Source organism: Amblyomma mixtum, chromosome 10 (genome assembly GCF_055824585.1).
Source record: "Amblyomma mixtum isolate Tamu chromosome 10, ASM5582458v1, whole genome shotgun sequence".
Classification (NCBI taxonomy): domain Eukaryota; kingdom Metazoa; phylum Arthropoda; class Arachnida; order Ixodida; family Ixodidae; genus Amblyomma; species Amblyomma mixtum.
The window spans coordinates 30,521,075-30,536,172 of record NC_143021.1 but is presented as its reverse complement, the minus strand read 5'-3'; the positions used below and the strand labels follow the sequence as shown (position 1 = coordinate 30,536,172).

The window sequence follows — 15,098 nt, the reverse complement described above, 5'->3', positions numbered from 1 at the left end:
TCAGTAATGAAAGCCTTACGGCTGACGCTGTGATACCATGGCAAAATAATCAACTGAAACAGCTTTCGCTCTTAAGAAATGAAAATGTAATCACATGGCAGAACGAAGTGATTATATTTTAGACATTGCATAGACGTAGCACACATTTTTACAGGAACAAGTATACAACATAGAGTGCGGCATTATTTTACTCCGGTGAAACAACCACGTCTCTCAAGAGCAAGAACTGCCGTATGTGACGTAGACAGGGTTCGGGCAGGTCACTCAGTTGCGTCCTCCCGTCATCTCTGGCGCTGCACTCTATGCCGTCACGCACTACGCCTGCGAGGCGTATGAACTCTGTGAAGTCTTGCAGTCCGAACACGCACCGAGCAATCAGCTTCTTAGCTTGAGCTTCGTCGACAAACGCCGTCGCCTGAAGCTCGTCTACCAAGGTTGGAGAGGTGGAGATCTTCTCAAAAGCCTCTGCAGTGTACTTCACCCGGGTGCCGGTGACGAAGCGAGCAGCGCGCTTTACCAATGCTCGGTTCCTGTGTAGGACGTCATGGATGGTCAGGCGCTCTCCCATCAACTCATCACAATTATAAAAACAGCTTAGGCCCTGCAGAGAGTAGTTATCCGCGAGCTCCGGCTTTGAGAGCTCCGTGATGAACGAAGTGAAAGCTTCGCGACTGGGAGCGTGTAATGTGAAACTACGCAGGGCTCGACTTCGATGGAGGAGGCTCGCCAGCGGTGCCATGTCACAGGAATTCTGCGTAGAGAAAATGATGGTCATGCTGCGGATGCTCGGATTTCGGCACACGGCTTCGCATATAGCGGGTCCGCATGCATTCCAGCACTGGCCACAGCACTTAGATTCCAGAGACAGCTCCAAGTGTGTGATGCTAGTCGCGCTCTGGATCAACAGAACGATGGGCGTTGAGGCTGGCTCTGTCGCACCGTTAAAGCACAAAATCGAGTACACTCTCAGCGTGATGTGCGTGAGGTTACTAGACGTGGTCGCTGTTCCCACAGCGGTCTGGAGCCGGGCGAGGGGAACGGCGAACGAGGGGCAGCCCACCGGACGAATGCCTATGTCCGGGTAGTACACGATGCAGTGGCCACTGACAACCACTCTGTCTTGCAGGCCGCATTCAGAGAGCATTCTGCAGATTTCCCATCTATGACGACCGAGGTCTTCAAGGATGATCTTCTTCAGCGACTTGTTCGCGGTCACCGCTCGACAAAACTGCTGCCACTCTTTGAGGCTAAAGCCGCACATTGAGAATGTCAGCTCCGTGATGGAGGTGTCATTCTCGAGCACAGCAGAGATCCAGGGCATTACATGGTCATCGTCAGCGTTGTGCCGAATGTGGCATCTTCGGCATGAATGCCTATAATGATGATGATGATGTCCTCGGGCTGAATGAAATCCTTCAAATACTTCGTCGTCGTCGTCGGTGTAGCTGCACGTGAAGCTGAAGTGCCTGAGCGTCATGTTGGTGCGCAGAAGCTGCTTTATTGCCGTGGCGTACTCCATCCTGAGTGTGTTAACCTCTAGCTTAAGTCTAACCAACCCCTTGTGAGTAGCCAGGGCATCGCAGATAGTCAAGACGTCCATGTTTGGACCATACTTAGGCTCTTTTATAAACAGCGATCTTAGGGACGAACTCTGCTGCAGAAACGCTCCAAGAACGATATGCGGGTTGCCTATGCCGCAGGGTGCACTACCACCGTTGACAATCCTTGACGAGAGTGACAGGTCTCGGATGCTCCTATTTTGGAAGAGCCCTGATAGGAAGGTTTTGGAGGCCTCAGGGTGCCCACGGACCTCCAAAGCTGTAAGCGTCTTCAAGGTAGTTGTTTGCGCGAGGAGTGGCGCAAGATCGACAATCAAGTGCCTGTGCGAGTGCACAGACAGATCGAGCGATGTCAATCGTGTCAGGGAAATTATAGTCGCTGCAAGGGCGCCGGAGACAAAGACTCTCAGCGACCTCAAGTTCAACGAAAGCCTCTTCAGTTCCAGCGCGTCGCGAATTGCGAGGCACACGATATCTTCATGGCCGGCGATGATTTTGTCGTTGATGGTGACTCCCGCAACGCAGTGGTGCTTAGTCAGCAGATAGTACAGAAGTGCAGTGTGCAGTGTTCAAGAAAACAAAATCTTTAAATTTAACGTAACAACTGTGACACATAGTTGGGGTTCTGTCGAAAGAGCAGAAATGGCTGATTAAATTGGTAAAAAAACATTTAGCCGCATCTAATTTTTTTTAAACCAGTACCGGAAGTTGCCCTAAAATATACGGGAAGAATAAAATTTACCCTGGCCCCTTAATACACTTGCAAGCTACATGATTAGCCTCGTATCCGACATTAAAATAAATACGTTTCCTTTAACGAAGCGTATTTTTAAATTCAGCTTTATTTTATCTTGCAATGTTTGCGCCATTTTCTTGTCGCGTTACCGGTCACGCGCGTGACTTTACGTATGGAGGAAGTTGAGAAACAATCGATCCAATTTTTTACAACAACTTTCCTGAAGTTGTACTTCTCTAGCATTTAAAAAAGCCCACGAATAATTAAAAGAGAACGTTGTTGCATTCTTACACTACTGTGAAAGAGGCAGCCAAACACGTTTGCAAGGAACTAAGCTGGTGAGCTCAACATCTGGGAGCGGCTGACACCGCTGTCAGTGTTGTCTTGAAACTGCGTTAGCACGAGCGCTGCGGTCGGCGATTACTGACAGGCAGGCAACCGACAGCCAATTCAGATGGTACATTTATTGGCTTCTCACCCAGAGGAAGCAATAAAAGAAGCAAGAGCTGTGAAGTCCCGCAATTGAATGTAGCCTCCGTTCTTTTTATATACATCACTGCGGAGCGCGTGAAACGGAGCGGCGACCGCTCGCTTGGGATCAGTTAGCGCGGTCGAAAGCGCTGCAGTACGGCTATGCAAGAGCTCAGTCGCCTTTGCTTCTTCATAATTCGCGTGGTTATTTTTTAAATGCCTCAAAAAAGTGTCTGCAAACATATGCATCGCTTATTTTAGAACCCGGTTTGGCTTACAGGCAAAGCAACCTCTCCGCTGCACTTAACTTGATGAAATAGCCCAATTTGTTCTGCCACAGCGCCGAGTGTAACCGCGTTTTTGAAATTTTAATAACTGATATAGATAGCACTTACTGTACGCTACACGCCTTTCAATGATTAAGGAGCCTAACAGTAACACTGAAAAAGTTAACGATTGAATATTATTTAACCATCCTGCCAGTTAGCACACATTCTAATCTAATCTAATACACACGTCTAATCTAATACACCGCTGGTAGTGCTGCGCGGAAAAGGCGCTCATTTAACTCAAGAAGCCTATTTGTATAAATAGTGCAGTTTTTGGTGACCTGTAAAGTGTGGCTGTTATTCGCAAATGTTATTCGTAAAGTATGCTCCAAAGGAAACACTAAATTGCACTAATTACTTTAGACGTTCCGTCTCCCAATATATGCATAACGTCATAAAAGAATATGCCGCTTTTGTAAAGGCAGCAGATTATGAGATAATAGCCAGTCCGGAATTTTGGAGATGAAAGCAGGTTGGATAATTTTTTTATGTAGCGAAAAATTAGAGTGTTTTTAACTTTCATGAAGTTGTACATTTCAGTGTCGATGGCACCTTGCAACAATTATTATGCTTGTCATCCTTACGGACCCAGTTACAATTCTTCATAGGTTCTCTTCATCTGTAGGAAGAACGTACGTGGAAGAAGATTCCCAGACAACCACCGGGTTACAAGTTCAAAAACTTAATCACTCACATACTCTCGATCAAAGGTCCGATGTCCAAGTCCCCCAAAACACATGGTTAAATAGTCCTGCAAAACAAAGAACACCAATCATGTCCGAGGTTTTATCCCAAGGCGGCACTGCTCGCCCCCCTGGCAATGTTCATTCTCTCTCGTGAAGATGGCCGCGAATCGCCCTCGCACACATACCTGTCGATCAGATCACACCATCGCACACCTGCTCCCCGTTGACGTCTCCACTAAGACAGGCTGCGCACCTTTGGCTGCGCACCTTCGAAGGACATTGGTGGTGTTGACTTCGCTGGACTCGCTGCCTGGGGCCATCCGGGAGAAGTATTCACCAAGACAGCGGCTTTCGCGCATGAAGCTCCGATCCGCGCCCCCATCCGACACGCAGGGGGAGGGGGGGGGGGTACAGCAGCACTATCCCTTTTGTCCTCGCCGATGACCCGCCACTGTCTGCTTGACGCCACCGTGTGCAGATGCCTGTCGTCGTGCAGTGCCGTCCAGGCAATGGCCCTTCTTTGAACGTCGCCGCCACGTCCCTTGCTGAACAGAAAGGGGAACATTCTTTTACGTGCTAAGGCCGCCTCGAGGAAACCGCTCATTTCCGCTGCTCAGGTGACCTTGCGGTAGGCGTCGAGCATAAGAAAAACCAAAAAAATTTAAATCTCTGTGAAATAGCTTATCTGGCGCACATTTCGAAATCATTACCCTCCAGTATGCCCAATTTTCGCTAAAACAAATGATGTTTTTCTGGGGTGCGGCCAAGGAATGTCATTAAATCCTTCATTATTTCAAAGAAAGTAGAATAGGAAATATTTTGTGAAGAAAATCCACTGTCATCCATCGCACTTTTAGATTTAGAGAAGAGGGTTGCTGCCTTGGAAAACTAACACTTCATGAAGAAATTATATTGTTGTAGTCGGCAAACTAGATTGTTATTTTGAAGTAGTAGGTAGTGCTGTAAACGAACTGGAGTGCTGTGTTTTTCCATAGAGATTTAGATGAGATTCTTTTTTGCTTCGTACTTGTCTGCGTGTATAGTTCTCTACTCCTCATTGGCGAGCGCCTGCTTACGTGATATGTTTAAAATGCCGTGTTTTTGAATATATGACAATGTTAGGAGAAGGTAAGTGACGCCAACCAAGTAAAATACAGGAAAAACACGACGTTTCGGGACCGGCTCGGCCCCTTCTTCACGGTGTGACTACGGGCGAGCGCAGCTTGGCTTTTTAAGCCCCTGTGTGGAGGACCTGCGGGTCAATGGCCGCTGCCCATGGAATACTCTTGGTGATGTTGACGTATCGCTTCACTAGCTGCATGGTCTCGATGCCGAAGTCTTGGCGTATAGACTCAAAAGAAAACATTCGACAGAAGTCTGTCTGGTTGGGAAATTTAATGTTAGGAGAAGGTAAGTGACGCCAACCAAGTAAAATACAGGAAAAACACGACGTTTCGGGACCGGCTCGGCCCCTTCTTCACGGTGTGACTACGGGCGAGCGCAGCTTGGCTTTTTAAGCCCCTGTGTGGAGGACCTGCGGGTCAATGGCCGCAGCCCATGGAATACTCTTGGTGATGTTGACGTATCGCTTCACTAGCTGCATGGTCTCGATGCCGAAGTCTTGGCGTATAGACTCAAAAGAAAACATTCGACAGAAGTCTGTCTGGTTGGGAAATTTAATGTTAGGAGAAGGTAAGTGACGCCAACCAAGTAAAATACAGGAAAAACACGACGTTTCGGGACCGGCTCGGCCCCTTCTTCACGGTGTGACTACGGGCGAGCGCAGCTTGGCTTTTTAAGCCCCTGTGTGGAGGACCTGCGGGTCAATGGCCGCAGCCCATGGAATACTCTTGGTGATGTTGACGTATCGCTTCACTAGCTGCATGGTCTCGATGCCGAAGTCTTGGCGTATAGACTCAAAAGAAAACATTCGACAGAAGTCTGTCTGGTTGGGAAATTTAATGTTAGGAGAAGGTAAGTGACGCCAACCAAGTAAAATACAGGAAAAACACGACGTTTCGGGACCGGCTCGGCCCCTTCTTCACGGTGTGACTACGGGCGAGCGCAGCTTGGCTTTTTAAGCCCCTGTGTGGAGGACCTGCGGGTCAATGGCCGCAGCCCATGGAATACTCTTGGTGATGTTGACGTATCGCTTCACTAGCTGCATGGTCTCGATGCCGAAGTCTTGGCGTATAGACTCAAAAGAAAACATTCGACAGAAGTCTGTCTGGTTGGGAAATTTAATGTTAGGAGAAGGTAAGTGACGCCAACCAAGTAAAATACAGGAAAAACACGACGTTTCGGGACCGGCTCGGCCCCTTCTTCACGGTGTGACTACGGGCGAGCGCAGCTTGGCTTTTTAAGCCCCTGTGTGGAGGACCTGCGGGTCAATGGCCGCAGCCCATGGAATACTCTTGGTGATGTTGACGTATCGCTTCACTAGCTGCATGGTCTCGATGCCGAAGTCTTGGCGTATAGACTCAAAAGAAAACATTCGACAGAAGTCTGTCTGGTTGGGAAATTTAATGTTAGGAGAAGGTAAGTGACGCCAACCAAGTAAAATACAGGAAAAACACGACGTTTCGGGACCGGCTCGGCCCCTTCTTCACGGTGTGACTACGGGCGAGCGCAGCTTGGCTTTTTAAGCCCCTGTGTGGAGGACCTGCGGGTCAATGGCCGCAGCCCATGGAATACTCTTGGTGATGTTGACGTATCGCTTCACTAGCTGCATGGTCTCGATGCCGAAGTCTTGGCGTATAGACTCAAAAGAAAACATTCGACAGAAGTCTGTCTGGTTGGGAAATTTAATGTTAGGAGAAGGTAAGTGACGCCAACCAAGTAAAATACAGGAAAAACACGACGTTTCGGGACCGGCTCGGCCCCTTCTTCACGGTGTGACTACGGGCGAGCGCAGCTTGGCTTTTTAAGCCCCTGTGTGGAGGACCTGCGGGTCAATGGCCGCAGCCCATGGAATACTCTTGGTGATGTTGACGTATCGCTTCACTAGCTGCATGGTCTCGATGCCGAAGTCTTGGCGTATAGACTCAAAAGAAAACATTCGACAGAAGTCTGTCTGGTTGGGAAATTTAATGTTAGGAGAAGGTAAGTGACGCCAACCAAGTAAAATACAGGAAAAACACGACGTTTCGGGACCGGCTCGGCCCCTTCTTCACGGTGTGACTACGGGCGAGCGCAGCTTGGCTTTTTAAGCCCCTGTGTGGAATTTCCCAACCAGACAGACTTCTGTCGAATGTTTTCTTTTGAGTCTATACGCCAAGACTTCGGCATCGAGACCATGCAGCTAGTGAAGCGATACGTCAACATCACCAAGAGTATTCCATGGGCTGCGGCCATTGACCCGCAGGTCCTCCACACAGGGGCTTAAAAAGCCAAGCTGCGCTCGCCCGTAGTCACACCGTGAAGAAGGGGCCGAGCCGGTCCCGAAACGTCGTGTTTTTCCTGTATTTTACTTGGTTGGCGTCACTTACCTTCTCCTAACATTAAATTTCCCAACCACACAGACTTCTGTCGAATGTTTTCTTTTGAGTCTATACGCCAAGACTTCGGCATCGAGACCATGCAGCTAGTGAAGCGATACGTCAACATCACCAAGAGTATTCCATGGGCTGCGGCCATTGACCCGCAGGTCCTCCACACAGGGGCTTAAAAAGCCAAGCTGCGCTCGCCCGTAGTCACACCGTGAAGAAGGGGCCGAGCCGGTCCCGAAACGTCGTGTTTTTCCTGTATTTTACTTGGTTGGCGTCACTTACCTTCTCCTAACATTAAATTTCCCAACCAGACAGACTTCTGTCGAATGTTTTCTTTTGAGTCTATACGCCAAGACTTCGGCATCGAGACCATGCAGCTAGTGAAGCGATACGTCAACATCACCAAGAGTATTCCATGGGCTGCGGCCATTGACCCGCAGGTCCTCCACACAGGGGCTTAAAAAGCCAAGCTGCGCTCGCCCGTAGTCACACCGTGAAGAAGGGGCCGAGCCGGTCCCGAAACGTCGTGTTTTTCCTGTATTTTACTTGGTTGGCGTCACTTACCTTCTCCTAACATTAAATTTCCCAACCAGACAGACTTCTGTCGAATGTTTTCTTTTGAGTCTATACGCCAAGACTTCGGCATCGAGACCATGCAGCTAGTGAAGCGATACGTCAACATCACCAAGAGTATTCCATGGGCTGCGGCCATTGACCCGCAGGTCCTCCACACAGGGGCTTAAAAAGCCAAGCTGCGCTCGCCCGTAGTCACACCGTGAAGAAGGGGCCGAGCCGGTCCCGAAACGTCGTGTTTTTCCTGTATTTTACTTGGTTGGCGTCACTTACCTTCTCCTAACATTAAATTTCCCAACCAGACAGACTTCTGTCGAATGTTTTCTTTTGAGTCTATACGCCAAGACTTCGGCATCGAGACCATGCAGCTAGTGAAGCGATACGTCAACATCACCAAGAGTATTCCATGGGCTGCGGCCATTGACCCGCAGGTCCTCCACACAGGGGCTTAAAAAGCCAAGCTGCGCTCGCCCGTAGTCACACCGTGAAGAAGGGGCCGAGCCGGTCCCGAAACGTCGTGTTTTTCCTGTATTTTACTTGGTTGGCGTCACTTACCTTCTCCTAACATTAAATTTCCCAACCAGACAGACTTCTGTCGAATGTTTTCTTTTGAGTATATATGACAATACATACAGGAGAGCCATACCCTTTCACGTCATGGCAGGAGATGAACCTGGAACGATAACATTTACGGTCGAAGATGGTGAGTGAAACTCTCGGCTTTCTTCCGCTTTGGAGCTCACGTTTTTTCTGACAACAAAGGATGTCGTTTCGACAAGAACAGAAGTAAACAAGACTGTCATAGATCTAATATGCAAGGAGTAATTGATAACAGTGGCTGAGAGAAAACGTTAATAGTTATATCGGTGATGATAAAGATGTACAAAGTGTCATGCAGGAATAACTCTTGCAGGTTTGTTGATGCAAAGAATCATCACAGTAGATTTTACCGAAGAGAGTACGGATCCTCTCGGTAATCTAAAAGATGATTACTTTTAACTGATAACCTGGTGTTCATATTTGGTTCGTTTGCAAAGAATATGAATGATCGTGCGTGCATGTATTAAAAACGTGGGTCATGGATGAGCCTAAAGAGTGCCCAAAAGAACACGCATGAAGTGTCGGCCGCTGTCCTGCAACGCCTTAGAGCTGTGGAAGTTGAAATAGCCATTAAGCTTAAAGAGTCTTAGTTGGTGCATGATGGAAATAACTGAGAATTTCTCTGGAGGTGCGTTCTTCAAAATGCAGAAGTCTGTTAACAACTCGAGGAGGTAGTTTTGCCCCAGACGGGCCAGACCCAAGCACCTAAGAACGGAAGACGAAAGTAAAAAGTGACTAAAAATTTCTCTTATATAACGTAGACGAAAAACTCTCCCCCCGAGTTGCGCTCTGCTGCTCTGCGGTTATGTTCACCGCGACCAATCACTTTTTCATGCGTTTGCATAAAGGGTGGCCTCTCGCAAAACTTGACCAGGCGCCATGATTTTGAGGCATGAGCCGGAGTGGAATTTGGTAGGAGGACAATGGAGCTAGCTGGTGTGTAGTGGGGGAGGAGGCGAGTGGAGATGGTCACAGAGAGAAAGAAGTTCAGCCGAGATGTAGAGGAGAGGAGGGGAGCCAGTGAAAGGGCATGCAAGCGGGGAGTAGGGCAGGGACCCTCCCTCCGCCCCGCAAGGTCCGTGACCTCCACGAGGGACGCGCTGCGCTAAGCGAGCACGTGGGCACTACGCGCGCCTCTGCCAGCAGCAGCGACGGTGGCACACCAATCACGTGAAATCTACCTTCGTTCCTTTCCTTTCTTTCTGCAGAGCGAGCCAGGCACCTCTGGGCGCTCTATGGCGGGCGGCGCATAGCCAGATTGGTCGCCACCCCTTCCCGGAAGAAGTGGAGTGCAGAAACGAAAAAATTCGAGTCTGCCACGATATCCTACCCGCTAACGCTTGCCCTACTGCATGGAACCTATTAATTGCCTCTTAACTTCTTTAATAGGGCACACTCCAGAAACTCCAATCAAACTCTTCTGTTTTCTTTTTTTTTCGAATAGACGTGTGACACATAAATGAGTAAATAGGTTTCTGCTGCCTTAAGGAACTGTTATTAGCATCGCGCAAACGCGTTCCCTAACCAATATACCCTTTACATGATGTAATCTGGACCCTACTACGCCGAGGAACAGACTGGCTTTCTTCTTATCCTCTGTTCCTTCCCAGACGCCGGCAGAGTGTCAGCAGTGCAACATTATTCTATCCGAATTCGTGTACCACGGCTTTTGTCATTAGCCATGTGAAGGTTCCCGGCGCTATACACCTACATGCCACACTCAAAATATGATAACGTCTCAGAGAATGATACTGCAACAGACTCAGAAACAGGATCACCAAAACAGCTTCTTTTTCTTGGAATGTGATGCGCAAGCATTGCTGGCTTTGTAGTAACAGCTTATATTCATTCGCGATGCAGTGGAAGTTCACTGCATTTTCGTTTTCCCACGACGGAGCAGAGAAATCTGGTGAGGGAATCCCAAAACGAAGAAGCAGGTAATGTTCAATCCGGGGGTATGATGCCAATCCGAAGTCAACATTGAGTGAGATAACCCGGTGCAAACATTGCGATGCGATGCAAGCAACGTGCAATGTGCGAGGAAACCCATGCGGACGGGGTCTTTCCTACCCTGTAGCAGCATCAACAAGGTTTTGTTATATTCCGACCGTGCGGACAGTTTTCCGGCAGAGAAATGTGAAGGCATTTTAAAATGTTTTAACCGAATTACCTTTCCGTGCTTCGTCAAGTCGAAAGGAGGGTATCTGACAGTTCGGCGGTACATTTTTGCTTCTATTACTGCGGGAACTTTCAAAGCGTAAATCGTATAACTTGTTGACATGCGGTCAATCAGACACTCGGCGCCAGACATTACAAGCACTGCCAAGTCTGAGGCAGCGTTTACAGCGGTGATGTTGTCAACGACGATTCGTCCTGGACATTTGTGCTACGGACAACAGCGAGAACAACTCATGCTGCCCGTGTCCATGAAGGCGAGCTTGCTGAAGCTAATTCATTGCAGTGTGCTCTCTGCTGCTGTCAAGAAGGCAGTGGTCCACCAGAAGGGACATCGCCAGTATGAAGGCCTTTGAGCCCTATAAGCTGAGTGAATATATTCCAGTAACAAGGCAAAAAGGTTTGCATTCTATCGATGACGGCAACAGAACCGCGAATGAGGCTGTTTCGATCGATTGAGGGTGCGACTTGCTGGTGTTGAAGATGACAGAGAGGGCAGTAGTGCGTTATCTGCTGGCCAACATCTAGACACGTGGGATGTTAGTACATTCTGCTAGTTATTGGTTTAACTGCAGGTACCAGTGACTGTTAATAAACACTTTTAAGCAAGTATGTTGTTCATTTTAACAGTACACTTGCATGCACATCCCCTCATAATAGGACATTTTTAGTGGCTTCCATACATTAGCAGGCTAGATGGTTGCATACTGTAGGTCCTATATCTGCCTAAACTAAAACGCTACAGTATAAAAAGAGAATTCTTATTTTTCGTATCATCAGTCAAAAGGCGCAACACAGCCAGGAGAAAAGAACATGAGACCATGCTGGACTGATCTTTAGCTTTGTCTCGTGTTCATTTCTCCTCGCTGTGTTGCATCTTTGCCTGGTTATCAGGTTATTCAGAACTAACTGGCCCAGTCGTCAGCCTTGTACGATTTCCTAATGTTTGCCAGCTAAAAAGCTCTGGAATATATCTGTTTATAGTCCGTAGAAATAGTCTATAACCAGTCGTAGTGGCCCAGAGGATGGTGGAGTGACTGCGTTTATGAACCGCCTAAGGGTTAAGAATTCACTACTTTTCCGATGCAGAAAACGGGAGTGTTCACTTTGTCATTCCTATAACGGTATTGTTAGAGGTATGGTTATAAAAACAGATTTTGAGGTATTACAACGCATCACTCACAGTCCCAGCGCACCACCAAGCTCATTCCTCAATTTCTGCTAACCCTTGTTGGCCTGAAGGCTCAATTCAGGTATTTAAACTCAGCTTGCCTGTGTTTTTTATTTTTCAGATCCGACGCCGTATGAAGGGGCGATTTATTTCACTGACTATGTGAACTGTGTTATTGCCGATCTGGAATACCGAGGACATCGTAAGTAATGTTTCAAATAGTCCAATTGTGAGAAACAAGCACTACGATTTCCTACACCATTTTTTACTTTTCTAGCTAACGCACATTTTCTCTCTTGCCAAAGATCCCGGGGTATTCAATATACCTGAAATAAAAGCTCTACTTCTACTCGATGAAAAGACGCTCAAGGCGTAATGATACTTTGTGCCTACAGCAAAAAACGGGTGCTACATATCTTCTCGAATCTTTATGTGCGCTGTTCTATAAGAACATTGCCACGTATCACAGTAGTGTCCGTTCGTTCGCGCTCAAGCCCGCAGGAAAGGGTTGCAATTATTTTAGTTCGTGACGCGAGAAGCGACCGGATTAATCTCGATGGATATCAGCGTTTTTCCAGATTACTGTAGATGATCTTCACCCGTTATCTCGAAGTTTCCTTGAGGGCTTTAAATTGAGCAATGCAGCGAGGGGCGTGAATTCGTAGTTCGACGACTGACGAGCACATTTGTTGCTTACGCCGCAGCCGTGCTGTTAAGTTCTCTTGCGGGCGCAAGTAAGCCCGAATAAAGAGCTTCTTTTTCAAGTCTTGTTGCTGTCTTCCTGACTGCTGGAGTGCCGTCACTATCACATGGCAATATAATGGCTAGTAGAGGACTGATGATATTGCAAGCTTGCAAAAAATCAACGCGAAATCTGGACTGTGTTGACTTATTTTACAGCTTACAAACAGAAACGAGTTGATCGCCTAGCTCTTGAACTACGAGGTTCTAGCACCCGCCCTCAGTTGTTTTCTGGATCATCAAGCTGTGCAAAATTATTTAGTCGTTAATCAGGGCGATGACACTATGGGTGGTAATTGCAGTGTGTATAAAACAGCAACAGCCATGTCGCTGTCAAATTTATCCTACAGCGTGGGCAGGCTGCACCTATTAAGCTAATAAAGTCAAACTTTATTTACTTTCTCTGCACGCACTGATGTGACTTGCTTCAGAAGTTGCTTGAATTGCATTTGAATGGGGGCCAATAGCAAGTTGGCAGTTGCTACCGGTTGTCGAATGCACTAGCAAATGTTTCGTCAAAAAAATTTCCTATGCCAGTAAAAAGTAGAGCATTGAAAACTGGGTTTGCGACTAAAACGAATCAAATTAAAAAAAAATTAATCAACGTGCTGTATTTGGACTTGTTGGCGGTGGAGGCGCATATCTGACAAGATTTCAAACCCTTGGTTCAATTGAATTTCAGATGAGGTAAATTTTATATATAATTCTTATTTACCCACCTAATTCTGGAAACGCTCTTTCAAAAAAAAGTACGGGACTTTAATTATCCCGATGCTACCTATTTACAAGTGAAAAATTTACTTGAGGTCTTTTACTAAATTGCCTTCCACTTCTGTATAACCATTGTGGGGTTGGCAGCATCTCTGAAACCGATAAGAAAGCATATAAGTAAAGAATTCAAACAAAAGCATTGATTTAAATCGCAACGTTTTAGACACATCTCTAAAATTAGAACCCAAAACAGACGCTAACTATTGCCCCCAATCACTCCTGAAGAAGGAGTCGAGCCGGCTCCGAAATGTTGGGTTTTAAATAATGATTTTGGTAGGAAAAGTGTCGAAGTTTATTACAAGACATTAAACACAATCAGATAGGCAGATCTGTCAACATGTTTAGTGTTCAGAGTGTAATGCAGAGAAGTGACAGATGGGCTGTGCGGGACGCCATGGGAGAGAGCTCTGGATCAGGCAAGGCCATCTGGCGTTTAACGTGCGCTCAAGTCGCAATGCATAGCGACGTTTTTGTGTTTCGTCCCAATCAAAATCCGACCTCCGCGGTTCAAATTGAACCTTGAGGTCAAAAGGTCAAAGCGACCTTGAGGTCAGCAGCCTAATGCCAAAAGCCACCACCCCGGCTAATAACACAGAAATAGGAAGCCGCCCAAGCAGAAGCAAACACCTATGGCGTGCTGTATTTTGTTGCAAAAGTACACATTTGAAGAAAACACAAACATTGAAGGGAAAAAAAGAGAAATACGCAGATGCTCATTTTATAAATATTCTCACGCATTTCCTACTTCGCCTCGATTCCTACTGCTGCGTAGCCTTGTTACTTTCGCGAAAGAGAAATCGCGAAAATATCAGTACTTCGAGCTCTGTATTGCGTCAATGACTGCATTCTTTACGAATACTCTCCCTACGCTTATGCGCAGACATTATCTATAAAGCTTTTCTAGATTAATCCCATTAGGAATTTTGTCACACGGAAGCAGAGAATGCATATCGTGAAATAAGTAGGGTATCAGGGGAACTACGAGAAGAGCTCACTGCTTTGGCATAAGCAGTAAACATAGCTGGCTGTGCACTTTCGAGACTCATGAATGAATAAGGCCTTGTAGCTTAAGTAAGCACGAGCAATATACTGTTTTATGCATCTCATTCCTTCTGCTTTCTCTCTGTTACATCATTTCCCCAGAATGCACACTGTGGGCTCAGAGGGAAGTCAAAGATAACGTGCCTCAAGACTGCATTGACCACTTCGTGGATACTTGCGGCGTCATTGTTCCGCAGCACAGCAGGGATTTGTGCCCGGACGGCGAAGGCGACTACTAATAGTGCGAAGACTGCCGCGCCTGTATGTAGTGAAAACTTAGGCAGAACTTATAAGCATACTGCTTCCACTTCAATAACATTTTATCTATGCTTTGTGCACTGCAAGTATATTTACGTGCCCAAGTACAAAGAGCCCTCTGGAATGTGGCTGGGAATTTCTAAGAACAAAGAGCAGCGCTGTCGAAGTTCTACTGCAATCTTTTTGAAATCGGGATAGCACGTCTTTTATCTCCTTTTCACTCCGGATGCATTTTATCATAATGGTTCGGTACATGGAGCAGCGCAAAGCGAAGGCACGCAAGCACAGTCCGGGTTCTATTATTATGGACCACGCTTCGGCGACCAAACTGACGTCACGCCTTAACTAGCACAAATTACGGACGTACTTTATGCGAGTACACGAGTTAGCACATGCTTCAGCTTATGCGTTCCGGCATGAACACAAGGAAGCATCATATCTTCTCTTCGGAACGCTGCATAAGTTTTACAATGCCTGAGCGTGCTGCGCGATACTTTGC

At 47.1% G+C, this 15,098-nt stretch overlaps 1 protein-coding gene across 1 annotated transcript; it reads left to right on the top strand.

Moving 5' to 3' along the window:
- The first annotated feature begins 5,043 nt into the window (after positions 1 to 5,043).
- Positions 5,044 to 14,580, top strand: LOC149325513 (uncharacterized). The gene is made up of 4 exons (XM_089564316.1): positions 5,044 to 5,081; positions 8,457 to 8,545; positions 11,910 to 11,990; positions 14,444 to 14,580. The coding sequence occupies exons 1-4, from the start codon at positions 5,044 to 5,046 to the stop codon at positions 14,578 to 14,580; spliced, it is 345 nt and encodes a 114-aa protein (XP_089420442.1).
- The last annotated feature ends 518 nt before the right edge of the window (positions 14,581 to 15,098 follow it).